Here is a 27,990-nt window from a genome sequence, read left to right as displayed (position 1 = left end):
GTAAATCGTACAAGGAACCTTCTAACCCTTTAACCCTTAATCTGGGATTCTAGGAATCGATATGGGATTATTCACCCTTTTAACTGACATGTAAATTGTCTTCCGCTTATGTCTTACATACCTTGTAGGTCATTCTATTTGATTGTTTGTTTGGTGTGTGTTTTAATTATTTCCCTTAACTCTGTGATGTATGTATCGTCTGTGTCCAATAGTCTTATCTGGATTGTTCTTTTTGGTTTATTTATTTTAATTTCTTCTATTTTATAAAAAAATGTGTCCCCTTTCCCTGTTACCCTTCGAGAGGCCCTTTTGTACCGTTGGGTACCGAACTCAGTACCTGAGCTGTAAGGTCCCCCAATTGGGGGACCCTGCGGTTTTTATCATAAATACAATACAGACCTTAATAGATCCCCACGTGGGGTATCATTGGAAAGCCATACTCATTGCCTACAACCCTGTCCAAACATTTTCGAGATCACCAAATGATTGACGGAGCTAGAGCCCCGGGAGTTGGGGGTGGTAATGTGTACTTTGGCGCACGCCTCACATATCGGCATGTAACTTGAGAACCGCTGAACGGATTTTGTCGCCTGAAATGGCAATCGACAGGCAACAATATAGCTTTAATTCTATATATATAGTATTAAAAGAAATGCACACCCGAGCCACTAGAGGTCAGCAAAGTAGCATCCTCAAGAGGGCCCACATGTGGGCCCTTGGATGTTAAGAGGTTTTAATGTTGTGTTAGCCAAGAGTAAAGACATTAACCCTATCAAAACAGCAGTCAAAAAAATTTACCGAAAATAAATCCAGATTTAACACTGCCATTGGAAAGAAGAGCTTTTTCCCTATCCATAGATAATTTGGCCATAATAAGGTCAAGGTCAAGTTCAAGTTCAAATATGAATTTATAATTAAAATGTATTCTAATTTAATACTGTATCTACAAATCCTTCTGTTTAATCATCTTCCCTTTATTCATTTGCTTAGATTTTTTGCACACTTGATCTCAAGAAGGTGGTGAATGAGCTCAGTGAGAGAGCTCGGTTCCAGCACAATTGTAACATGGTGTTATTCACCGGCACAGATGCACAAAAAAATCATAATTTATATTCTCTTTTTTTTCATTACAATTTACTCAAGCCTAGTAACAGACACAATATTTCTGACACTGGGAATACATACCCCCAGGTCCCTAGATGATACCAAGAACATGTAATTTGACCTTGTAGAAGTGGAGCAATCTTCCATTTACTTAGGCATGTACTTTTAGGCGAAATTTCTGAAAATAGGTCTACAGCTTAACAGGTTAAGGGTACCAACCGAATTACATCGCTACTACAGAGTACCAATTCACGTTAGATCAATCAGTGCCAAATTTCGGTACATTTACATGTTTATAAGAGGGTAATTACTAGACAATAGGGAGTCTTTTCCACAAATATATATATTACTGTCCCGTCTTTTTTTTCTTCTTACAACTGAAATACATGTTTTGTTATTATAGAGAGAGTTAAGTACCGAAAACAGGTATTCCAGGAATTGGTACCAGTATCAGTTCAAATGTGAACGGTACCCAACCCTACCAGGCTGTCATTGTAAATAAGAATGTGTTCTTAATTGATCTGCCTGGTTAAATAAAGGCAATTTTTTTTCTAAAATAGAATATAAAAATGACGATCAATTATAATCTGGAAAATCCTTTTGTTTTTTACCCAGCCCTAGTTTTCACTTGACATATCCACATTATCAGCTGGCTTTACTGAGGTATTACCAGCTTGAGCAAAGAAGGAGGTGCACAAACCTTCCTGGGGGCCCAGCTGAGAGGTGTGTTGAATCTACAGTATGTAGATATTATTATTATAATAAATATAGATTATTATTATTAGTATATTATTTAATAATATATAACAATATCACAAAATGATAATTATTTCAGGATGTACTGTATATGGAAAATCCACCCAAAAGGTACATTCTGCCATTCCTATCGTATTGGACAGTTAAGTCTATGACTGATATACTTCTTGTATATGACTGACTTTTGTTTTAGCTGTGTTACTGTGACATGTTTGTGTTATTTCGATAACACAATGTGTACTTGTGTGATTTATTGTGTAGCACCTTAAGTTTGTTATTTTGATAACTGTGTACTTGTACAATTTATTGTTTAGCACCTTAAGTTTGTTATTTTGATAAATGTGTACTTGTATGATTTATTGTGTAACACCTTAAGTTTGTTCTTTTGATAACTGTGTACTTGTGTGATTTATTGTGTAGCACCTTAAAACCTCTTAACACACAACGGCCCGTATATGGGCCCTCTTGAGGACAAATAAATATAGAATTAAAGCCCTATTTGTTGCCTGTCGATTGCCGTTTCAGGCGACAAAATCCTTTCAGCGGTTCTCGAGTTACATGCCGATATGTTCCCAGCCTTCCCAGAGACAGTCGCATTTCTCTCCTTTCCCCAGGCTCCTCAAGGCCGTTCCTACCGCCGCCTCTACTGCCTCCATGAAGCCTGACGCTGCTGTGCTCTGTGCTTTGTGCCGGTTATCGGACTATACTCAAATCAACTCGAAATGGATCTAATCAGTGGATTGCATATTTTCGTCAAGGAAGCAGAATAAGGCTAACCCTCTCTGCCTCTGCGACATTTCAATCGGGCTACCAACTTGAAGTCGTGGACATTTGGATTATCGAAGCTTTTGGGATTGCAATAAGAAGATTTTGGATCTGTTTACCACGCACAGGACCTACCAAAATGAACTGATTAAGACACTTGGACACTTGGACTAATGCATTTAGTCATTTGGACGGAGTTGTTAAAACTCACTCCACTCAAACCAATAGAGTTATAATTCACTCTACTCAAAATCAAATTTAAATCGACGTGACTGGGGAAATGTTGCCAGTCAGTCAGCCAAAACAAATTCCTGGACGACTCCAAGGTCGAACTGAGAGCTGCTGGAGTCGAAGGCCCTCTTGGAGATAAGAGTGGCATGCGGCCCCCCCCCCCACACCCAGCCCCCTCCCCCCCACCCCCCCTCCTACGTGTATGGCCCAGCGCCTCACGTTGGTGATGGCAGGTAACTCGTATGCGTGCTGGAGGGGGGAGCCAAGGCTTTTTTTTAAACAATATGTTTATTGGTATTTTTTGTTTTTTTTTCAGTTTTACAGCATCAGTTCAACAGTTCAACAACCATACAAAAGGAAATGCTGCCAACTGCCCCCCCCTCCCCCCCTCCCCGAGTTACAGAAAAATAGATACAAAATAACCCCCCCCCCCCCTGAAAGAAAAATAAAAAATCAATATAAACAAAACAAAAACAAACAAAAAAAAACTCTAGGCCAGACCCCCCCTCCCCTCCCCCAGACTAGGACCTCAACAAATTCAGTTTTTTCTTTTTTACACATTTTGAGAATTTAGTAAACCCAGTTACACCCGTCTTACAGGTGCCCATACTTCTACACCAAACAAATAAATATCTAACGTTACACCTTTTCTCTTCAAAGAGCAGCTAATAACATTTACAGTATCATTCATTGCAATATATACCCATCAGAAAGACAAAAGGGAGCTTCAATAATAGCCTACATCGTCCATTATTACTATCAATGTAAATGTAAATGTCCTAACCCAACCCCCTCCAATGTACAGTAATTTACCTAGTATGGCTTTGTCAATATTCCAATGTACAATTTTGCTTGTTTGTACAGTGTCTCCCCCCCCCCCCCCCCAATGTACAGTTTTGCTTGTTTATACAGTGTTCCCCCCCCCCCCCCCAACCACCTCCAATGTAAATGACCCTGTATGGTTGTCAATATCCCAATGTACCCAACCCCCCCCACACAACCCCTGCACCCAACCTCCTCCAATGTACAGTTTCTACGTCAAATGTATATACTCCCTTTTCTTGACTCTTTTTGTATCACAAAGAGTACTGTATTTGCAAATCTGGTATGTCATAAATGTATAGATGTAGCAGTACTGTCTATCTGTATGTCATGTATGTCATATATGTCCCGATGAATTGAAAATGGGGGACCCTGATGTAAACAAGACGAAAGTCTTTCTCTGGTCTGCATCCCCTTAACAATTGTGTGTATTGAGCTCAATGAGCTGTACTGTATTGTACCCATTCTGCAATCTGTTAATAAAGTTTTCAATCAATCAATCAATCAATCAATGTAATAATTGTGGAATATTACTATAATGAGCTGTATGAGTATGAACCAAGCATCCTTTGTGAAGCACTTTGGTTGACAAGTGTCATGTTTAAATGTGCTATATAAATACATTTGATTGATTGAATGATTGATTGATTGATTGATTGATTGATTGATGTGAGGCGTGCGCCGAAGTACATGGCATAGTTTGATTTTTTTCCAATACCCGCGACTCCCGAGGCTCTAGCTCCGTCAGTCATTTGGCGATCTCGAAAATTATTGGACAGGGTTGTAACCAATGAGTGTGGCTTTCCAATGATACCCCATGTGGGGATGAGCGAATCAGGGATCTAGGTGAAAAGTCACGAGCGCAAACAGGAAGTAGAAAATGTGCCGAATGCATTGGAGTCAATGAGAAAATGGAAACCTGCAGAGCTTTTTTTTTTATATATTTTTTTATTTTACCGAAATCGCTCTATATCACTTATTTCTGAATGGATTTTTATGAAATTTGGATATGTAAGTACTATGGCTATGGACCCAGCGTGTTTTGTCAGCCATAAATTTTTTTTGGGAAATATACTTTTGGATATTGCAACTACTACAGAAAAACGTGAGTACACAAGTTCAAGTCAACTCAAGTTCAGACCTATGTTACTCTATTTCATTAGCACTATAAGTTAATTTTCTTTATTGTAACAGGAACGTCAGAATGTTATCTTTCAAAAGAGACCAGGCTCATGCATGTGCTATAAGTATAAAGTATAGTATTTTGGTTTTCAAAAAAATTATGCAGTCCTCAAAAACGAAAACTAAAATGGCCACTTTTGGGGGTGCCTGTTAAGAGGTTGTTTGTTATTTTGATAACTGTGTACTTGTGTGATTTATTGTGTAGCACCTTAAGTTTGTTATTTTGATAACTGTGTACCTGCGTGACTTATTGTGTAGCACTTTGTTAAGAAGATACGTTTCATTTAGTAATTGGTAATTGCCCTTTAGATATATTATCATTGTTCATTGGCAAGAGATAATGATTATTGTTATGCCAATATAATTGTTCAATATTATAATATGCTCCAACTAGTATTACATTTAACATTACTTAAGTTTACAGATAAGGTTACTGGCCCTTTAAGTAGGCTGGTAAAGATATGCCTCCTAAAGTGTGTAAACGGAAGTACAGGAAGTACCGGCTACAGGCTTTCCGGTTTCGACAAAACAATTATAGAAACGTGTGAAGTGCACAATATTTCTTCGTTTAAGCCACTGTAACGGCTTTGCCTGAAGAATTTACTACATGCCCGGGACGTTCTAGCTTGTTTGGCGACAGGATTCAAGAAAAGTTTGGTCCGTTCGGAGGCAGCTTCCAGGGGAAGTACATACACCGGAAATTCTACCCCATACACATACACACTTTCGGCCGTAGTTCTTTACCAGGCTTTATCTCACGGAGATAAAACTGGGAACGAGGTTACCCTTTAAGAGAGCAGGGGATTTCCAATCATTTTAATCAGTTTGTCTCAGTCCAGCTGTTTGGTAACTATGCTACAGTTACCTCTCTTCATTTGGGGAAATTGTCTGTCAATGACAGATGTAAGTATAGTATTTATCAGTTTCATTTGTGCCTATTTAATAAACTGCAACTTACTTTGTAAATATGTCCATATTAATACATTTTCTGTTGCTGTTGTTTCTCTCTGCTAGTGATATGCTGTTAGCCATGGCATGCTGGCTAGCTTAGTTGAGTGTTAGCTAGGTCATTCTGTTACTGTTAGAGCATTGAATTTACCTTTACATTTCGTTGTAGAAACCACATTCTTCCTTGAATACAAAGCCTTAAACTGAAGCTCTGCCTCTGTGATACTTTAATTGGAGTCGCAACCCCATATGTCTGTAGAGGCCCTAGACCTCTGTTTCAATTATATTCTATCAACAACTGTTTTTCCAAGATGGAAATCAGAGAATTAAGACTTGAATTGATGATGTCATCAGGTGACACTTTTTGGAGTTGCGACCGACTGAGGGCTCATAGAATTTCTGTTTGTACTATACATCCAAATGAGTCTTATTTAAATGAAGAGCTTTACAGCTCTGAATAATACAAATGTACCCATATCCCAGTAAAATCACCTGTCATAGTGTCCTAGGAGTTGTTCCAGCTGCAGGGTCTGTCTCTTGATGAGCTTAAAGGGGCAGTTCGTCCAACATTCAAAAAAAGAGCTACAACCACACCGTTTAAAGGGGTGGATACTTCAGTAAAAACAATTCCTACATGAAACTGCGCACAAAAAGGTCTGGAGTAACCATGTCATGATTTCTGGAGAAAGATATTGCTCTCTATCAGAGACAACAGACAACTTTACGGTAGACAGGCACGTGCACACATAGAGCCCAAAGGGTGCTTGAGCACCTGCCCTTTTGTGCCTCATAAAAAAGTGCCCTTTTTATGCAGATATTTTTTTGTACGTTTTATTTTCAAGTTTAAGTCAGTGATAAAAGTGTCTTTCAAGGATAAGTGAGCTCCTGCACTGATTATTATAGTTCAATATTCAATATTTGATCACCAAAACCCCCCAAAAAGCATAAAAAGGGGGCCCCCTCGCCCAAAAAGGGCCCCCAAAAATCGGGCTTGTGCGCTGCGCACGCTCACTTCACACACGCACAGGCCCAGTGCCCTTTTCAGTCTTTGAGCACCTGCCCCTCTAAATTCTTGTGCACGTCCCTGACGGTAGATATATCTAAAACTAGGCCAATCACACTGAGACTCTGACACTGAACAGATAGACACTGGAGCACTCCTGGTAAGGGGAACACGTTTGTTTTTAATTATTATTTTGGGTGTACTGCCCCTTTAAGGAGAAACACAATTTGACAAATTGAGTCTGAGCCGTATTTGAGATAATTTACAGAATATGACAGGGATATCCCTGGATGAAATTGCACAGTTGAAGTTTGCCTGCCTTCAAATTGGATGTGTGATTTATTAAAAGAAGGAATAATGTAAGACAGATGAACGTCAATGGAGCAGCACAGCCCAATTTATAAATAATGCTTATGTCAATTTAGAAAGAAATCATGCATACGTGCAAGTTGAAGACGTTCCAGAAAGGTCCCTTTGCTCCAAACTCCCACTAGATGTGCACTGTATCAGGCAGGACACTAGGTGTCACTGTAAACCTGGGGATATAATCTCACCACCGATGTGCAAAATCCAATACTAAAAAAACAAAAACAAAACAAAACAAACTTGGTGAACTTTGTTCATGCATAAACCTGGGCGACACAATCTATTTTGGGCCATGAATACAAGTGCAGTATAATCTTAAGGACTCAATAAAGGTGGGGCTAGGCTACTGCTACGGCTAACTTTAGATAGCTTTGAACCGAGCTACGACTTTTCATACAGTCTCTTACTTTCGATACAGGTACTGCATACTTTCGATACCTGTATCGATTACTTTCGATACAGGTACTGGCTGTGAGTTGGAGTTTCAGCAGTGATTATGAAAAAAAAGGAAGATCTTATAGGAAGAAAACTACAAAAAAACAACTACAGTCACTAAGATGTTGATGAAAAGACGAGGGCCTGTAAAAAAAAAAAAAATTGCAGACAGCAATAAACAATCTCAACCTTTCAGGACAGGTTGTCTTTTATGTCCTTCCAGGGGAACAGGGTCCACCAAGGACACAGAGGAAAAAGGGGATTTGACTGATCCATAAGTGCAGGGCTGCTGTCGACCAGAGAAAAACATTTGGCATCTGAGAAGCAACTGGGAAGATTAAAGTGTTTTGGCAGGAACCCTACGAAGACTAAACTGTCCTGAGAAAACATGCGATGCAAACGCAATATTAAAGATAAAACGTTTCTTACGCAGAGTGACTGCTGCTGAGCTCTTAATACCTGATGGACGCCAGTCAGAAATCTACAAACAAGAAATAAGAAGGTTATACTGTTTACCAGTCATTCAAATAGGGACAATTATTTATAAATAGGGCTGTGCTCCATTGACGTTCATCTGTCTTACATTATGCCTTCTTTTAAGAAATCACACATCCAATGACTGAAGGCTCATGGGATAACAACTTGGAACGTCTTATCACATCACCTACCGCAATGTGGCTTCATTAAAAACTATGTTTTCGCAAATCATTAATATCAAGTAAATTACTTTAATAAGGATAAAAAAAAAATCACAAAACCTATATGTTTCTGCCATTGTGTCTGACTGCTGCATTCAAAATGCTCCGAAAGATGCATTCTAGCAAGCAAAACTTCCACTGCTATACAAACATCACACGAGGCTCGCTAAGAAAAAAAAAAAAAAAACACACAAAACAAAGAGAGGCTACGCGGCTCATTAAAATGAAATCCTTACCATGGTGTCACGCTGTCTGTGCTCCGGCTTTGTCGAAAAAGAAACGGAAAACTAGAGAGAGGTGCCAGTGAGCCACACAGACACATGGGAGTTCTCCCCCCGACGAGAAGCGGAAACATTTGTCACTCGTACACTGTGCGATCTCGTTACTGCCCAGAAGGATCCAAAACTCCAGGGGGTCACGGCTAAAGGACAGAGAGGGAACGAAACACACAGGATATCTGTCAACCCCCCGGCCTCTTTTTTCCCTCTTCATTTATAAGACAAAAAGAGACGAGACACGTCTTGGTTTGGTGGTCAGTCAGTCAGTCAGTCGGGGTCTTTGTGTCGCTGGTCTTAACAGATGCAAGGCTTCAGCGGCCCTTTTCCCAGATGGGGACAGAGCCTTCACTCGACGGAGTCGCCGCACAATGGCCGACACTGTCAGTCTGAACTGTGGCTCGGTCGGACGCAACAAGGCCCGCTCTGTCCCGGGCGGCCTGTTCTCTCCTAGTAAATCAAATTGACCCTCCAGATATACTGTGTGTCAGTGTTGCAATACTCCTCACGGTCTGGCTCAAGCCGATGAAGGCCTTTCTCTTTGAAGAGAATCCAGCCTGTTAACTGACAGCTGGCTAGACAGTGATATAAATACAATTTAAAAGAGAGAGAGAGAGAGAGAGAGAGAGAGAGAGAGAGAGAGAGAGAGAGAGAGAGAGAGAGAGAGAGAGAGAGAGAGAGAGAGAGAGAGAGAGAGAGAGAGAGAGAGAGAGAGAGAGAGAGAGAGAGGGCTTAAGAAAGACATGAAATATTGTCATTCTTATGAGACCGGGCAGTTTCAACAAAGCATCTTAGGATCCTAACCACATGCATCATTACCATAATTAGATCTCATCCGTGAAGTGACAGCGCCATGTATGTCAATGGGAATGTTGTTAAAGGAACACGCCGACATTGTGGGAAATGCGCTTACCGTCTTCTCCAGAGTTGATTGATTGATTGATTGAAAACTTTATTATCAGATTGCAGAATGGGTACAATACAGTACAGCTCAATACACACAATTGTTAAGGGGATGCAGACCAGAGAAAGACTTTCGTCTTGTTTACATCAGGGTCCCCCATTTTCAATTCATCAGGATTGAAGGATTCATCAGGAGTCAGACGAGAGGATAGATAGAAGATGGCTATTTCCTCTGTGTATCCAGTAGAAAGCTATCCCGCTGCAAGCTAGCCTAGCATAGCACAGATCAATGGAAGCGGATGTGTAGCGGCTAGCCTAGGAGTCGGCCAACTAACACCTCGATGTTCAAAGAGAAATCCAACCCTCCTTTATAAATGTTTTGGGATTGGCACCATGCAGTGGTAGCCTGTCTTGTTTCACCTTGCTGTGACATACTCTATGGTCAAATGCCTACAGGGGCTTAAACATTAAAATATTTGGCATTTGGTGCTTAGTGATAAGGTTCCAGTTTACAGGACCCTCTGACTGAGGAATAGCAATATGAATACAGTATAGAAAGCAGACCTGAGGGCCGCTTAGACCGCACTGTCGCCCACGCCGGCTACTCGCTGTTAAAACAACAGTGTCCCGTTCAGGCTCTGTTGGTCTGTATTTCCGTCCCAACTCACTTACAGTAATCCTGTAAAATTAATATACCGTAATCAGTTTTCCTCTCCAATCCCTCTTTAAAGGTTGTCTACGTGTTCATGTCCGGCCACTAACCATGTTGGTCTTCTCCATCCACTAGAAATAGCTGTTGTTAAGTGGCCAGAACAAGTAGGATAATCAAGGGGTTATTTGTTCTTTGAAATGCACACTACATATGGACTATTGTCTTTGGTGAGGTCCGTGGACCTTGTTTGAATAACCTATAACACTATGCCAGTCCTGCCAACACGCTTATTAGACGTAAGAGGGATCTTTTTCAATTAGTTGCCGGCCGCACTCTTCCTCAATTTTTCTCGTTAATCCGGCCCTGGCACGTTCTCTGCCATCATAAAATGTGACTTTTTATGGCGTCCACGGCGCTAAATATAACTGCGCCGTACCTCCTCCTTTAATGAACTCCTCCGTGTTGGTGATGAGAGACAGGTTCGCGAAGCTTAAACGGTGCCCGTCCAAGTAGAGGACGGACGACGCCATCAAGGACAATGGCATGATATAAAAGGGAACCACCGCAAGAGGCCACGTCCATCATCCCTCTCATAATCAACAAGGCCAGTCTGAGAGTTCGCTTTGTAGCAGTAGCTGTATTTTTCTTGTATTTATTGTATATGCGGTACTGTACATGTGTATTTAGAGACTTCGACAAAATACACCCCACAGTTTCATTTGGGGGGGGGGGGTGATTAAAACTTGAGGACACTTCGTATTGGAGTAAGACGCCTGGGCAATAAGAAGGTAAGTCCAATGTCAGATGACATTTCACATTACACCCACTGTAAGAGCTGAAAGAGACACTTCACCAAAAAAAAGCTGATTTATTTAGCACATAATCTCACACACGCATCCAAAAACAGTTTTGCACACATTCATTTAGTTTGACAGAACTATTGAGAGTAAATTAGTTTGAATATGGCCACCAGCGATGTAATCGGGGGCATTGAATCCTTGTGTTGTGTTGATTACAGCTCCATGAAATGATGAGGTAGCAGTCTCTATAAGTATTGCTATTTTTCATCATGTCTCAGAGCTGTAATTAACACAACACAAGGATTCAATGACCCAGATGACATCACTGGTGACCATATTCAAACTAATTTACTTCAATAACTGTCAAACTAAATTAATGTGTGCAAAACAGTTTTTGGATGTGTATGAGATTATGTGCAAAAATAAATCAGAATTGTTTTTTTGTGAAATGCCGCGTCACGCAGCCGATATGGATCAGCTAGCCTGGCTGTTAGCCAAGATGTTGAATATGCTGGAGATTATTATTGTTTCATCTGTATCCAGGAAGTGAAAATGAAGATGGACGGGGAGATGGCCGTGTTTGGGCCGGCCGCCCAGTACCTGAGGAAGACTGAGCAGGAGAGAATGGAGGCTCAGGCGCGGCCCTTTGATGGCAAGAAGGCTTGTTTCGTCCACGATGACAAAGAGCTATACGTGAAGGGAGAGGTCCAGGACAAGGAGGACGGAAAGGTCACCGTCAAGACTCAGGACAACAGAGTAGGTTTTATTGTTATGCCACGGTTTCAGTCTGTATAAGCGTTGCACCTTGTTTCGTCTGATTCTCATGGTATTAACTGAGCATGGCATACTGTAAGAGCAAAATTGCCACTGTGCGAATATGGTAAATTAATTTGAAAATGTACATGGTTCTTTATGGTGTGAGCTTTCATTTGATGAGCCTATAACTTAAAAATAGGTGTGCTGTGTATTTATAATTAAAGGCAATGAAGGCAATGAGTACTCAGGGTGATGTGTATTTGTGTGATATATTATATACACTCACATTCCAAGTGATTTGGACTGACTGTACAACTGAAAATACATAGGACGCCCAAAAAAACTAAACTAGACTTATATGTTATTTTCTTTTTTACTTTTGAGGATTTCAAAACGTTGACCCCTTTGAAGATCAGCCAGATATCAGCAAAGTAACAAACAATTATGTTTATGTATTATTATTATTTATCTTTGTCAGACGGTAACGGTCAGGGAGGACCAAGTCCTTCCTATGAACCCGCCCAAGTTTGACAAGATTGAGGACATGGTCATGATGACACATCTCCATGAGCCGTCTGTGCTGTTCAACCTCAAGGAGCGCTACGCAGCCTGGATGATTTACGTAAGTCTAAAAGGAACTCAAGGATGTCCATGAATAAAAGTGCTTTCATCGTACACAGAAAAGTATTCAGACTTTTTTTTTTTTTTTTATCAAATATCTTTACTATTATTTCCATTTAAAGGTGCTATAGATAAATGTTTTATGTTGAGTAATCATGATATATATTTTCCACAGAGCTTTTTGAAAGGTGCGGAAGAAAAGTATTGAAAAGTATGCTTTTCCCCACAAAATATGATTGATTAATGGATTTATCATAAAAAAATATGTATCCCCTCTCTCTAATTCACATTTCCCCACGTGAAATGCACCTGATTGGATAAATGACATGCTGGTGCTCTAGTATGACATCTAGTTGCTGAATGTTATCTATAGCACCTTTTAAGATTTTACTTTATTTTTACCGGCTAGGTGGTGCAGTGGGCAAGGCGCTCACCACCAATGCAGGAGACGCTGGGTTAGAGCCCAGCTCTCCGCATTGCTATCAGCTTGGCTGGTCGTTCATACAATACAATTGGCAGTATTAGGGGGTTGGAAGCTGATGGGTGGGGATCTGACGTTGTGGACAGCGACTCCTACAGGTCGGTTGGTGCGCCTGCGCAGCAGAATCAGGAAGCGACGGGGGCGGCGTGCCCTCCAAACGCAGACCCCGACGCTGAGAGATCGCGCTGTGCAGGTGAAAAGATGCAACTGCTGCTTCCTTGAGTACCGGAGGGGACACGTGATGTAAGGCTTAGTCCACATTGCAGCCGGCTTGTGGGAGGCATGGCCTAACAACGTTCGAGACAGGGGAGGGTAGAATTGGATGATACGAAATTGGGATGGGAGAAAAATAGAAAATGGGAGAAAAAGTAGATAAAAAAAGGTTTTACTTTATTTTCTGAGCGGTTACTGCTCTACTGTTTATGCCCACAGTGCAGGACTGCCGTCATGGACTATGCTTGTCAAATTGTCACTCACTCAGTCAGTATAAACCCCTGTGGTGATAGTATTTTTTTATTCATGTCAAGTTTATTTAAATAAAACTGTACCTATGTGTGTGCTAATGCACTTTACTTTAAGGAAGAAGACAAAATATAAAATGCATAATATAAAAATGATTTACAATGCAAATGACATTGCAACAAACGACAAATAACAAACACAATGACAAGGGGAAAGGGTGGAGAGAATAGTACTTTGGTAAAAGTAAAACGTTTCTAAAAATGTAAATACTCAAGTAGTAGTACTTGCACACAGTACTTGAGTGAAAACACCACTGATGATTCCCTGAAACTCTTTTATAGAATGTAATGGATATGTCCATGCTATTGAGAAGAAAATACATTCCTCACTTAACTGGGTTGACACAGAATTTGATACTTAAAGGAACACGGTCGCCAACATTATGGGAAATACGCTTACCGTCTTCTCAGAGTCAGACAAGAAGATTCCCTCTCTTTGCGTTCAGTAGAAAGTTATCCGACTGCAAGCTAGCCAGGCTTAGCACAAACAAATGGAAGTGGATATGGATCAGATAGCCTAGCTTAAAACTCCGGGAGAGGTGTTTTTGGGAACAGCTATAGCTGATCCTTATCCGATGTGTGGTGCTACACTTACGAATGTGATTCAAAAGTGCACCTCCTTTTTCCTTACGATACAGACCTACTCTGGGCTGTTCTGTGTGACGGTGAACCCCTACAAGTGGCTCCCGGTCTACAACCCAGAGGTGGTACAGGCCTACAGGGGGAAGAAGAGGATGGAGGTTCCTCCTCACATCTTCGCCCTGTCTGACAATGCCTACCAGTTCATGCTCACCGGTATGTTACCTTTCAAGACCAAAATGAGTATTCTAGATTCCGATTTGACGCTTGATGTCGACTCATTATATCGCCATCTTTTCTTCCATCACAGATCGTGAGAACCAGTCTATACTCATCACGTGAGTGTAATTGTGACACTTTTGATTTCACTACCATTTCTCTCAGCTGTCGTGAGTTGATTTGTGTTGTTATTATTATTATTATTATTATTATTATTATTATTATTATTATTATTATTATTATTATTATTATTATTATTATTATTAATTTTTTTGTTTCTTGGCCAGTGGAGAATCCGGCGCTGGGAAGACTGTAAACACCAAACGTGTCATTCAGTACTTTGCAACAATCGCAGTGTCTGGAGACAAGAAGAAAGAGATGAATAGCAAGATGAAGGTGGGCTCCTGCCTTTCATCAGACAAGACTGTACACTTGACAGGCACTGCTGCTAGTAGAGTCAATCACTATGTCTAAATATCTGTTTACTCTGTATAGTCTGTACACTGTATACTGTACACTCAATCCAAAGCACTGTCCTGCAGTATACTAGGGCTTGGCGAAATCACAAAATTAGTAATCGATAAATAATCACTGGGAACTATTCGATTACTAATCTGTCATTGCTAACAGACCAAGCTAGCGTATTTCCGGGCGGGAACTAAAGCATTCATTCAGAACGTTACATCACTTATGCTTGAAATGTGTGAACTTAGTTAAACAATACTCAACTCAGTTAATACACTACACATTGTAGATCCCGGTGAAAACAAGGGGAAATATATTTTTTAGACCAAATTATTTGCATAATAGTTTTTTTCATAATTTTAACGACTATTCAAAATTTTTAAAAAAGTCAATGCCCATCCCTAAACTATACTGCACACTGTAGGATGTAGCAGGTGAAAAATATTACCAACATTATGGGAAATACACAGTATTTGTACAGTAGCTGTTGGCTACAGGCTAGTGGTCTGTATCCACTTCCATTACTTTGTGCTAAGCTAGGCTAGAGGGGAGATTGGTTTCTATCTTCTTGTCTGACTCTGGAGAAGACGGTAAGCGGCGCGCATTTCCCATAAATTTTCACTTCCAACATACTACATTCAAACCACACTGACACACGTCTGGTCAAGCAGTAAAGCCAAAACTCACCCTAAAAGGTTCTTCATAAACCTAACGTTTTAATAAACATTAACCCCAAACATAACCATACTGGAGACATCAAGCCTAATCCTAACCTCAATAGAGAATAGAGAAAACTATATTTATGATCATCGATTTTCGAAGATATAGCTATTTTTGTTGCAGCTTGGCCAAATAACAGGAGGGCGTGGTGAGATACTGTCCTACTTGTTAACAGGGAACCCTGGAGGATCAAATCATCCAGGCCAACCCGCTGCTGGAGGCCTTTGGGAACGCCAAGACTGTGAGGAATGACAACTCATCTCGCTTTGTAAGTCAATCTGACAGACTTCATTCTCAGATAATGTGTTCATCAAGAATTTATACAGTACTGTCAGTGAAATGTGTTTTTTGTTGCGTACAGGGTAAATTCATCCGAATACACTTTGGCACAACTGGAAAACTGGCATCTGCAGATATTGAAACGTGTAAGTTTGACTTTGTGCTAAGGCGTCGCCTCTTATCTTGCTTGGAAATAAATTCAGATTGCTGCTGCGGGATGATGTAAATGTTTTAACATATTACATTTCTCTTTGAAAGATCTGTTGGAAAAATCAAGGGTGACATTTCAGTTGGGAGCGGAGAGGAGCTACCATATCTTTTATCAGCTTACTTGCAACAAGAAGCCTGAACTTATTGGTAATTCTGTCTATCTCTCTCTTTCTCTCTTCCCTCTCTCTCACTTTCTCTCTCTCTCATTCTGCTCCTGTCCATCTCTTTCTCTCTCAATCTCTCTCCATCTCTTGTTCTCTCTCCTCTCTCTCCCTCTCTGCTTCTGTCCATCTCTCTCTGCTTCTGTCCATCTCTCTCTGCTTCTGTCCATCTCTCTCTCTCTCTCTCTCTCTCTCTCTCTCTCACACACTCTCTCTCTCTCACACACACACACACATTGAAGAAGTCTAACTTGACTTGCTTTAATTCATTTTAGATATGCTCCTCATCACTACCAACCCCTATGACTTCACCTTCGTCAGCCACGGAGAGATCAGCGTGAAGAGCATTGATGATGCAGTGGAGCTAATGGCTACCGATGTAAGTCCACTCGTTGGAATAAAAAATACGCTTGGTCTGTTTCCAAAGAGCTTTCATTTGACATGATATCTAACAATTTTGTTGAAACAGGAAGCCATTGACATCCTGGGGTTCACTGCCGATGAAAAAGTGGGCATTTACAAGCTGACTGGCGCCGTGATGCATTATGGGAACATGAGGTTCAAGCAGAAACAGCGTGAGGAGCAGGCAGAGCCCGATGGCACAGAGGGTGAGGATGGTCACTTAAGATTATTGTTAGTTTAAAGGTGCTGTATTTTTTGTGCCTGGTCAGTAACATGGGAACTTGAGTTGAACTTGAACTTGTGTACTCACGTTTTTCTTTTTTTTAATCCACTTTTTCTCCTGTTTTTCTCAGATTTTTCTACCATCCCAATTTCGTCGTTATGCCAATTCCCCCCTCCCCTTCCTGGTAGTTTGCTCGCATGTGCCCCCCACTGGTCCATCTATGGAGTCCTGAAGTCTATCAGATGCTTCCTCCGTCACATAGGAGACAGCCAGCAACCTCTTTTCACCTGCCAGCGCGGACTCTCATTGGTGAAGTGTAACGTGTGGGAGGTCACACTACCTTATGCCTTCTTTGCTGTGCAGGCGCCCTGACCGACCTGTAGGAGTCGCTGTTTACAACGACCAGAATACCACCCCACCGGCTTCCCTCCCGCTGACTCTGCCAATTGAGCCAGTATGACGGCCGGCCAAGCCGGAGGCAACGCTGACAGCCGGATTTGATACCGGTGTCTCTTGCGTTGGTGACGAGCGCTTAGACCGCTGCGCCACCCAGCCGCCCTGTACTCACGTTTTTCTGTAGTAGTTGCAATATCCAAAAGTATATATGCCAAATGTTTTGTATGGCTGAAAAAGTAGTAACTACATGTCCGAATTTCATAAAAATCCGTTCAGAAATGAGTGATTAGGAGCGATTTTGGTAAACTGAAAGAAAAAAATAAGCTCTGCAGGTTTCAGTTTTCTCATTGACTCCAATGCATTCCGCGTTTTTTTCTCTTCCTGTATCATTAGAAATCATTGGGGTATCATTGGGGTATCATTGGAAAGTCACCCTCATTGGTTACAACCCTGTCCAATAATCTTTGAGATCGCCAAATAATTGACGGAGCTAGAGCCTCAGGAGTCGTGGGTCGTAATAATAAAAGAAAATAAGTCTGCCGTGTACTTTGGCGCACGCCTCACATATCGGCATGTAACTCGAGAACCGCTGAACGGATTGTGTCGCCTGAAACGGCAATCGACAGGCAAGAAATAGGGTTTCGATATATATATTGTAAAAAAGATATATGCACACCCGAGCCGCTAGAGGTCGGCAAAGTGGCGCCTCGTGCCGGTGGGCAAATTGTTAACAAGACGGCCCGGGGCCGGGTCGGTGACAGTTAAGAGGTTATCCAATCAGGAGAGAGAACCCTAGATATTTTTACTTATTTCAAGAAATCCTGCCAAGCCAAATTTGTTTACTGCACTGGTATTGTTTTACTTGTTTCAAGGACACATTTGCTCAAAACTAGTTTGTATTTCTTATTTTTGTCAGACCATTTTTGCAGTGTGGAGTTCTCTCTCCTGATTGGATAAAGTAGGAGGGAGAGGAGGGCCTGGGAGACCCATGTTACTGACCAGACAATCTATATCAGTGACGGTTGTCTGAGTGTAGAGCTATTATTTTAACATGTAGACCACTTATTTTAACAAACAAAAAGAATATCACTAACAGCACCTTTATTAAGTGTTATAATAGTAATAACCAATTATCCCAGATGATTCCAATTAAATACCATTCCTTGTTAAATATATATATTTGTATTGTACAACGTGCAGTGGCTGATAAAGCAGCATATCTGATGGGTCTGAACTCTGCCGACCTGCTAAAAAACCTCTGCTATCCCAGAGTGAAGGTTGGAAATGAGTATGTCACGAAAGGACAGACTGTCCAGCAGGTAAGACAGTTAACAGTAGAATAGTCAACATTAGATGTTCCTTATAGATGGTTTCAGAGTGACAACTAATCTGAAAACATTTAATGAAAAGGTGAAACACTGGCTGAAACAAAACCAAACTTGCGATCATTGATCACTGATCATGCACTCATACATACACATGGACATGTACATGCAGATAGAGGAACAGACATACATGGACATGTATACAAAGCTAGAAGAACAGACACATAGACATACATATTACTACATAAGACTACAGTACACACATGCATGCACACAGACACACACACATAAACATATGTGTGCAAAATACGCACACATGCACACATACGCAACACATGTAAAATGACTGTAATGTGATGTAATTATTGTATGATCATGTAAAGAATGTCACTATTAATTATGTGCTCATTTGAACTAATGTACTTAGTTGGTAATGATAATGCAGTAAGTAATGACCACTTTTAAGTAGAAGGACAGGGGTTGCAAATTTGCCTTGGCTAGAAATCCTATATGCAATGCATTTGTATCTTGTTATTGTAACCAGCTACAATGTTTTATTTTTTTGCATTGTCCCTGATAAATAAAAAATAAAAATAAAAATACAAATACATATTTTATAAAAGGACCTACATTTATTTTCCCCTTACAGTGTTTGCTAATTGCAATAGTTTGACCGGGAAACACACTTGGGTCCAAACTGTTCCCCTAGCATCAGAATTCCAGTGAACCCTTCCATAGTTACAGTGTGATAATTAAATTAACTTTCTTCCATGCCCCCTGCAGGTGTACAACGCTATTGGAGCCCTCGGGAAATCAGTCTACGAGAAGATGTTTATGTGGATGGTTTTTCGCATCAACCAGCAGCTAGACACAAAGCAACCCAGACAACACTTCATTGGCGTTTTGGATATTGCTGGCTTTGAGATCTTTGACGTATGTATTGTTAATTTTTATATAAAGCTTATTCCTAACGGCTTTGGTAAAGAAAAATCTATATGTATGTATATTTATCTTGATACCATTATTTATAGTATATGATTTTCTCTTTTAGTTGAATACACTGGAACAGCTGTGCATCAACTTCACTAACGAGAAGCTGCAGCAGTATTTCAACCACCACATGTTTGTGTTGGAGCAAGAGGAATACAAGAAGGAGGGGATCGAGTGGGAGTTCATCGACTTTGGCATGGACCTGGCCGCTTGCATTGAGCTCATTGAGAAGGTATTATTGTATAAAATATGACAGTTACATCACAGTGGTTAATAGTATGCTTTTGTCAGGAAGGCTAGCTCTGTGTTGGGAGTCAAGCTGGTCAAACTAGAAGTGGTGGCAGAGAGGAGGATGAGGAGGAAGCTGGCCGCTATCCTGGAGAAGCCCTCCCACCCCCTCTATGAGGAGCTAGCCAAGATGAGCAGCACGTTCAGCCACAGACTCACCCCCACCCCCAACACCCCACTAACCGCCTCGGCCAGTCCTTTGAACCAGTGGCCATCAGGCTCCACAACAGAGGGAAGGGGCCGCTGCCAGCAACCAGAGAACTAACGGGAGCAGAACTCTTAGGAATGTCTGAGCACTAAGGCCTAGATCCACAAAGAATGGATTGCACGGAGCAAGTTGCACCCTTACTTTTCATTATGAATTGAAAATGGGGGACGCTGATGTAAACAAGACGAAAGTCTTTCTCTGGTCTGCATCCCCTTAACAATTGTGTGTATTGAGCCGTACTGTATTGTACCCATTCTGCAATCTGTTAATAAAACTTTCATTCAATCAATCAATCTGCACGGTGATTGATTGAATAAACATTTTATTAACAGATTGCAGAATGGGTACAATACAGTACGGCTCAATACACACAATTCTTAACACTTTGAGCGCCACTCACGGCTTTTCTCGGGTTTACGACCCGACCGTTGAATGCCACGTCACGGCTATTCTCGGGTGTTTTTTTTTTTTTTTTTTTTTTTTTAGCGATCTGAAATCATATTGCATCATGCAAGCCTACCGTTGGAGATCCAGGGACCGCCGGCGATCAGATGTGAAAAAAGCGCCCTCTATCGTCTCCCAGATGGTAAATCACCCTTTTGGAATGGACTCAATGAAAGTGAATGGGAGAACGGATTTCTGACTCCACATTTTACTTCTCACTGATGCAGCCGGGGTCTACCAGAGTTCATTCTGGAGCCTCTGAGCCACGGCGAATATGAGTTATACTGTACACACACATTTATCGATTTTTTCGAATGGCGATCGGAAATTGGAATAAACCATTTGGATACCATCTGACCTCAGGTAAGGAATCTATGTTATCAGTGTTAGGATAATCAGACTCGTTTTCACAGAGATATAAGCGTTTGTGATATGTGATATAGCTGTTTTGACTGTAAAAGCGATCAGGAAATGAGAGCAGCTATTATCAGCGCGCGGCACGAACGTGCGTGCGCACACATATACTATCGATCATCTAGCGTTTATTTGAAAACGATTCATAAATAGGCAGACAAATGACAACATTCTGGAATATTCCAGTAAAAGGCGATTATCATAGGCATGGGTTGTTTTTCCCCGGAAAACGGGTGATTTTCAAAATGCTATCAAACGGAAATGAAGCGATAAAAATACAATCTGCCTTGCCAATGTTGACTGGAAAATGAGTCTTTGATAAGCGACGGGCAGATTAAACACATAGCCATAATTTAAAACATAGATTAGGCGATATTAACGTTAACATTGGGAGTGGATGGTGGCATCAAGGGGGTAAAAAGGTAAACCCGGCATGGCATACAAAGTATTTAAGGGGATGCAGACCAGAGAAAGACTTTAGTCTTGTTTACATCAGGGTCCCCCATTTTCAATTCATAATGAATTGTAAGTAACGGTGCAACTTGCTCCGTGCAATCCATTCTGTGGATCTTGTGTCTGACTCTTACCACCTAACCTGCACGGACTACAACGTATGATGTATGACGCATATCATGCCAGTTAGGGTACCTTATGTATACTGCACGTGTGTACTGTATACTTTACTTAGTCATTGTTATGATTTGTAATGCGACCCCAATTGCACGACACAGACAGGTAATCAGAGTTAGCCAAAACAAGGGCATGATTTATTATATACAAAAAAGCGGCACTCAGCCTTTAAAAAGGGGGAAAAAACACCAAAGTCCATGAACACAAAAAACGCGGCACTGTGCCTTTAAGGGGCGCACAGGCAGGAATCCTCTAGCACACAGGCAAAGAGGTACACAGGAAATCTTCCAGAAACACGGGCAAAAATACACAGGACTCTTCATTGAACACAGGCATCCTCCCGACCAGAATGCTGCCGATGGGCAGCGCAGCAACCAGGGGGTCCAAGGGGAATGGGGTGAGAACACGGGCATCCTCCCGTGGAGTAATAGAGAGCGATGGCGAGCCTCACCCCAGGAACGGGTCCATGTAGAGGGAGTTGGGAAGTAGCCGGCAGGACATCTGGAGTGGGAACACTGGGATCCTCCCGTGGAGTAATAGAGAGCGAAGACGGTGTCCCACTCCAGGAAACGGCGACAGGTGGTGATGTACAGGGGTGGCACGACGTCTCACGCCGGAGACGCGGCAGTAGATGGTAGTAACAAGAACGACCCGACAAGGAGTGGAGGGGAGTCTGCAATACTAGTACTCTCCCGAGCTGATTGCAAACTCCTCTCAGGTGCGTGAAGCAGAAAAACGGCACGCCCCCTCGTTGGGCTGCATGCAGAATTCCTCCAGCCCTCACACTCATAGTATATATTCAGATTCTAAGGGCTAAATCCACAAAGAATGGATTGCACGGAGCAAGTTGCACCCTTACTTAAAATTCATTATGAATTGAAAATGGGGGACCCTGATGTAAACAAGACGAAAGTCTTTCTCTGGTCTGCATCCCCTTAACAATTGTGTGTATTGAGCCGTACTGTATTGTACCCATTCTGCAATCTGTTAATACAATTTTCATTCAATCAATCACCGTGCAGATTGATTGATTGAATGACAATTTTATTAACAGATTGCAGAATCTGTGCAATCCATTCTTTGTGGATCTAGCCCTTAAGTGTTTTATTGCCCATATTTATTGTAATGTATAATATAACTGATAGGGCACACAGACCCTCATCTTTTATCTTTACTATAATTGTATTGCCTATATTTATGTCTTCTACTATTACCCTGCCCATACCTGTACCTTCCCTCCCCCATGCTGCTATGACGCCCGCATTTCCCCAAGGGGATCAATAAAGGAATTTCTTATCTTATCTTATCTTGTCACCTATAGCCAATGGGCATCTTCTCCATCCTTGAGGAAGAGTGCATGTTCCCGAAGTCAACAGACACCTCTTTCAAGAACAAACTCTACGACCAGCACCTTGGCAAGAACAACTGCTTCTTGAAGCCCAAGGTGGTCAAAGGCAAACCCGAGGCCCACTTCGCCCTGGTGCACTATGCCGGCAACGTGGACTACAACATCGGCGGCTGGCTGGACAAGAACAAGGACCCGCTGAACGAGTCCGTCGTGCAGCTCTACCAGAAGTCCTCCGTCAAGATGCTGTCTATGTTGTACGCAAGCTTCTCTGGAACAGATGGTAATGACGTGTTTTACACCCTGCACCTAAGATGACAAATAACCACTTGTTTGAACAATTAGGCATCTGTCATTAACCCTTTCACTACCACACTACAGAAGGTTAACGCGTTCACTACCACACTACAGAATGTTAATGCTTTCACTAACACACTACAGCCGGTTAACCCTTTCACTATCACATTACAAAGGGTTAAACAGCAAAACCTTTAAATCCATACCGGTATATCAATGGTGGAAGATTGTCCGAAGGTTAACCCTTTCACTACCACACTACAAAGGCTTAACCCTTTCACTACCACACTACAGAAGGTTAACCTTTCACTACCACACTACAGACGGTTAACTGTCTGTAGTGTGGTAGTGAAAGGGTTAACCTTCTATAGTGTAGTAGTGAAAGGGTTAACAGTAGTTTAATTTCAAATTTGTTTCTCTGGAGAACCAGGTGCAGGAAGTACTGGCAAGAAGGTTGCCAAGAAGAAGGGTGCGTCGTTCCAAACCGTCTCAGCTCTCTTCAGGGTGAGATGTTCACAATGACTCATTTGGACAGATTACCTCCACATTGAAATCAGAAGATCTTCGAGAACCCAACATAAGACCCGGGAACAGTGTGTATCTTACACTATAACTGGCCAGGAACAGCTGAATTAACTGAAATTAGGGAGGGGAAAAAGCTGATTCATTTCAGTTTCAGGTTTTGTATTGAAGTCGAAACAAAAGTGTGAAATACTAGAAGAATACTAGTACATCCACCAGGAACACTAGGTTGAGCGGTCGTCTGGTGATCGTAAGGTTCCCAGTTCGATTCCGGCTCATCCCGGCCAGCGCGTCCTTGAGCAAGACACTTAACTGCTCCCGATGGGCAAGTTGGCACCTTGCATGGTTGGCTCCACCGTGAATGGGCACAAGTTGTAAAGCGCTTTGGATAAAAGAGCTATACAAATGCAGTCCATTAGAAGATAATTATCTTAAATTAAACAAGGTACTATTGAAAACGAACTGTATCCAAATGTGATGACATTAAAATGTGTCTCATATTTACAGGAGAACCTCGGTAAACTGATGAGTAATCTGAGAACGACTCATCCCCACTTTGTGCGGTGTTTGATTCCAAATGAGAGTAAAACACCAGGTAGGTCTACGCGTGTCAATCCTCTCACCGCAAAACATCCCATCCTGTGGTCTGTGATGTCATAGAGGAATAACCGTTGAGGGCTATTCTCAGGTGTTATGGAAAACCCACTGGTCATCCACCAGCTGCGCTGCAACGGCGTGTTGGAGGGAATCCGAATCTGTAGAAAGGGATTCCCAAGCAGAATCCAGTATGGGGACTTCAAACAGAGGTAAATGTATGTCTGCGTTTACAATGTGTTACATTAACACACCCTTCCGGACTATATATTTGCACATAATACTCAAAACTGAGCATTTGAACATGACATATTTTTTGCACAATACTGCACAATTGCACAGCTCTGTTACATATTCTATTCCACTGTATTTGTATTCTAATTGAGTGTATATAGTATACTCTATTACATCCTGCACAATTCTGTCCTATATTATTAAAATCAGAATCGGAATCAGAAAGGTTTGCACATACAAGGAATTTGTTTTGGTTGTTTGGTGCATCAACATTAACAACAGAATTACAGTATAATCAAATAAAATGGAATATATAAACTAAATTGGAATACAAATACAATAGAATATGACATAGTTTACTTGGCAATAAAGACCTTTCTGATTCTGATTTTGATTCTGACCATCTTTGTTTCTTTGGATATGTTTTACGTTGAGATACGTCTCTCCACACACAAGCACACATGAACACACACACACACACACACACACACACACACACACACACACACACACACACATACACACACACACACTCATGCACACACATACACACACACACACACACACGCACACACACAGACTACATATCCTCACTAACACTTCTCACACACCCCTACATACATAATACACTACAAAAAGGTCACTTTAAAAAACTACTATATACATCTTTGCACATATTTTATATTCGAATCCACTGTATATTTGTATAGTATTATTTATTACTTTTACTTCTTACCTTTAGTACTGTATTTTATTCGTATAACTTTTTATCATGTGTATTTTTTTTATTTATTGTTTGTATTTTTGCACAATCCGGGCGGGCATGGCATTTCACTGCATGTCTTGTAATGTATGTGACAAATAAAACTCTTGAATCTTGAATCTTGTTCTGTATGGTGTCTGTGTTTCACACGGCGTCTCTGCAGGTACAGGATCCTTAACGCCAGCGCTGTTCCCGAGGGGCAGTTCATGGACAACAAGAAGGCAGCGGAGAAACTGCTGGGGTCCATCGACGTGGATCACGCACAGTACAAGTTCGGATACACCAAGGTTCTCCGCTATTTAGGGTGCTTTCACACTAGGGACCCGGGCCGTTTCTGAGCACGATTGCTCCAAAAGTCGTGTAGTGTGAACGCTACTGGGAAGAAAAGGTGGTCTGGGGAACGATTCAGGCGTCCCCGGGCACGAAACGGGCATGGAACGATTCAAGTGTGAACACAACTGTATCAAAACACGGAAGAGGCTTGCTGTAACAACGTGACGACGACACGACTTCATAACTATTCGACTGTCCATTGTGGAATTCAAAAGAGAATAGTTTCTCACCTTATTGATGAACGCGAGTAGCAAGTCTAACGACTTGTTGCGTACTAGATGACGCAAGTGTACTCTTGTGTTCATTGGCGGATCGCAAACCAACTAGGTGCATACCGCCACCTGCTGTATCGGGGTGTTGCTCCCTCAAGTGTGCACAGGAACTAAACGAGATTGGTAGTGTGAAAGCTGGCCGGCGAGGGAGTGGGGACTATCATTCTCGGGAACGGAACGGAGGCAACCGTTCCTAATGTGAAAACACCCTTAACACATTGGGCGCCAGCCATTAGACGGGTCCCGTTGTAGCAATGCCACGCTTTAAAAGATAGGAGTGCGTCACCTTGTTTGTAGAGCTATAACTATATTCTATATTATAGCTATGGATACAATACTATGGCCCATTTGACATCAACTATCTATCGTTCAATATGTGAAAAAGAATAAAAATGTTCATCCATACGTTCCCGTGTTATACCGTGGTGAATATAAGTATAGTTTTAGAGTGGTCTGGGGTAATTCCCGAAAGGCTGAGTTATAGCCTAAAACGTGAATCCTACTATAAGCGTTGCCGTTTCTTGCCTGGACACGCTACTATTCCCAAATCAAATGTATATCATAGGTATTATGTTTCATCATGAATGCATGAAAGGGGGGGGGGAGTTGTTTCAGATTATTTGATTGCCAGTAACGGCATTCGTATTGAACACTAAAGGAGTATTCCAAAAATAATCTTCCAATTGTTTGATCGCCATCTGGTCCATCCGATGTCCATTTGGTCCACGACATAACCCACCACAACATATGGATCGGGAGCATTTGACGCGCTTCATTGCAACCGGGAGAGCCGCTTGACTGGCCCGATCCAGAAAACTGCGCCCGGAGACATTTGACCATTGCACAGGCCAAGATATAAGGTTTCAAAGGGTGCTCGATACCGCCGTCTAGCTGGATGCGGCCGGTATTGCACTTTGGCATTCTCAGGATGATTCCCCATGTTAACCCCGAGTCCGTGTGCCTGTAATGAATAGAAATATCGAATAAAAGAAATAACAATCAAATAACGAGTATACTTGTTGTTGGCGTTCAAGCGATGGCGCCCAATAACGAGTATAATCGTTGTTGGCGGGGAATGTGTTAAAACACCACAATGGTTCCATGTCGGGAATCTTATATTCCCACAATAAGAACGCGTTTGAATCATCAAAGCAAACTACTAACCTTCATACTGTCTTTTAGATTAGATTATATTCTAATTTATTGTCATCAAACAAGTACAGTATAACAAAAATAAGTTTGGCATCCAACCAGAGTGCACATGTAGCAGTAAAGTGTACAGCAATATACAATGTACAGGTGATTAAACTGGATACAACATATACAAAGTAGTACTACTGAGTGTAGTGCTAATCAGATGTATGTGAGTTGTAGTATAACATGTACAGTGACACAGGTGTAAAGACAGTATGGTAGTAGTAATACTGGCCAGCAGCATAACTAGTAGAGTAGGATATGTACAGATATAGATATAGTATCTACAGACTATGTGCAGGTAAATACAGACCTGTGTGGATATATATATAATATATGCAGTGATAATAAATGTCTATATATGGTGTATACAGCATACTATTATGCACTTTGCTACTAAAGAATCTACCTTGCCAATACTACTACTGGTACCTACTATGCTAGTAGATACTAGTACTATGCACTCAAGACTGTATGACGAACAATCTTACTGACCCTTAGCTGCCAGATTTGTACCCTCCCTGCTGACTTGTTGTACAGAACTTGTAAGTCTCTTTGGATAAAAGCATCAGCTAAATGTAAATGTAAATCCAATTGTGTTGACAGAGTGAATGAACTGTGTTTTCAGGTGTTCTTCAAAGCCGGTCTCCTCGGAGCTTTGGAGGAGATGAGGGACGACCGCTTGGCCCGGGTGGTGACGTCCACGCAGGCCCTCTGCCGCGGCCACGTCGTCCGACTGGAGTACCAGAAGATGGTAGCCAGAAGGTAAAGCATTTTAACCCTTTCACTACAGAAGGCTAACCCTTTCACTAATAATAATAATAATAATAATAATAATAATAATAATAATAATAATAATAATAATAATAATAATAATAATAATAATAATAATAATAATAATAATAATAATAATAATAATAATAATAGATCAAATTTCTATAGCGCCTTTCATGAAACCCAAGGTCGGTTAACCGTCTGTAGTGTGGTAGTGAAAGGGTTAACCTTCTGTAGTGTGGTTGTGAAAGGGTTAACCCTTTGTCGTGTGGCAGTGAAAGGGTTAACCTTCTGTATTGTCGCAGTGAAAGCGTTAACCGTTTGGTAGTGTGGTAGTGAAAAAGGGTTAATATTGAATATATAATATAATATTATAATAAATATAATTAA

At 41.3% G+C, this 27,990-nt stretch overlaps 2 protein-coding genes across 2 annotated transcripts in view; one reads left to right on the top strand and one right to left on the bottom strand.

The window, feature by feature from the left end:
• gas7a (growth arrest-specific 7a) overlaps window positions 1-8,685 on the bottom strand; it is an 86,110-nt gene extending 77,425 nt beyond the window's left edge. Inside the window, exon 1 of the mRNA XM_084329055.1 lies at window positions 8,547-8,685. Coding sequence (XP_084185181.1) covers window positions 8,547-8,549 — 3 coding nt within the window. The 5' untranslated portion in view covers window positions 8,550-8,685. The remainder of the gene's footprint in view (window positions 1-8,546) is intronic.
• Window positions 8,686-11,492: 2,807 nt separating this feature from the next.
• Window positions 11,493-27,990, top strand: part of LOC311240475 (myosin-4-like) — a gene marked incomplete at both ends in the record, with an annotated part of 33,511 nt that continues 17,013 nt past the window's right edge. The window contains 19 exons of the mRNA XM_084329054.1: window positions 11,493-11,696; window positions 12,175-12,318; window positions 13,958-14,114; window positions 14,209-14,236; window positions 14,405-14,513; window positions 15,478-15,570; window positions 15,664-15,727; window positions 15,840-15,938; window positions 16,228-16,331; window positions 16,422-16,560; window positions 18,174-18,292; window positions 19,082-19,231; window positions 19,350-19,520; window positions 22,594-22,900; window positions 23,345-23,418; window positions 23,944-24,031; window positions 24,125-24,242; window positions 25,191-25,314; window positions 27,455-27,591. Of these exons, the coding sequence (XP_084185180.1) occupies window positions 11,493-11,696; window positions 12,175-12,318; window positions 13,958-14,114; window positions 14,209-14,236; window positions 14,405-14,513; window positions 15,478-15,570; window positions 15,664-15,727; window positions 15,840-15,938; window positions 16,228-16,331; window positions 16,422-16,560; window positions 18,174-18,292; window positions 19,082-19,231; window positions 19,350-19,520; window positions 22,594-22,900; window positions 23,345-23,418; window positions 23,944-24,031; window positions 24,125-24,242; window positions 25,191-25,314; window positions 27,455-27,591 (2,429 nt within the window). The remainder of the gene's footprint in view (window positions 11,697-12,174; window positions 12,319-13,957; window positions 14,115-14,208; window positions 14,237-14,404; window positions 14,514-15,477; window positions 15,571-15,663; window positions 15,728-15,839; window positions 15,939-16,227; window positions 16,332-16,421; window positions 16,561-18,173; window positions 18,293-19,081; window positions 19,232-19,349; window positions 19,521-22,593; window positions 22,901-23,344; window positions 23,419-23,943; window positions 24,032-24,124; window positions 24,243-25,190; window positions 25,315-27,454; window positions 27,592-27,990) is intronic.

The sequence above is a fragment of the Notolepis coatsorum genome (assembly GCF_963971535.1).
Source record: "Notolepis coatsorum genome assembly, chromosome: 14".
NCBI classification, from domain to species: domain Eukaryota; kingdom Metazoa; phylum Chordata; class Actinopteri; order Aulopiformes; family Paralepididae; genus Notolepis; species Notolepis coatsorum.
This window is presented reverse-complemented; position numbering and strand designations above follow the sequence as displayed.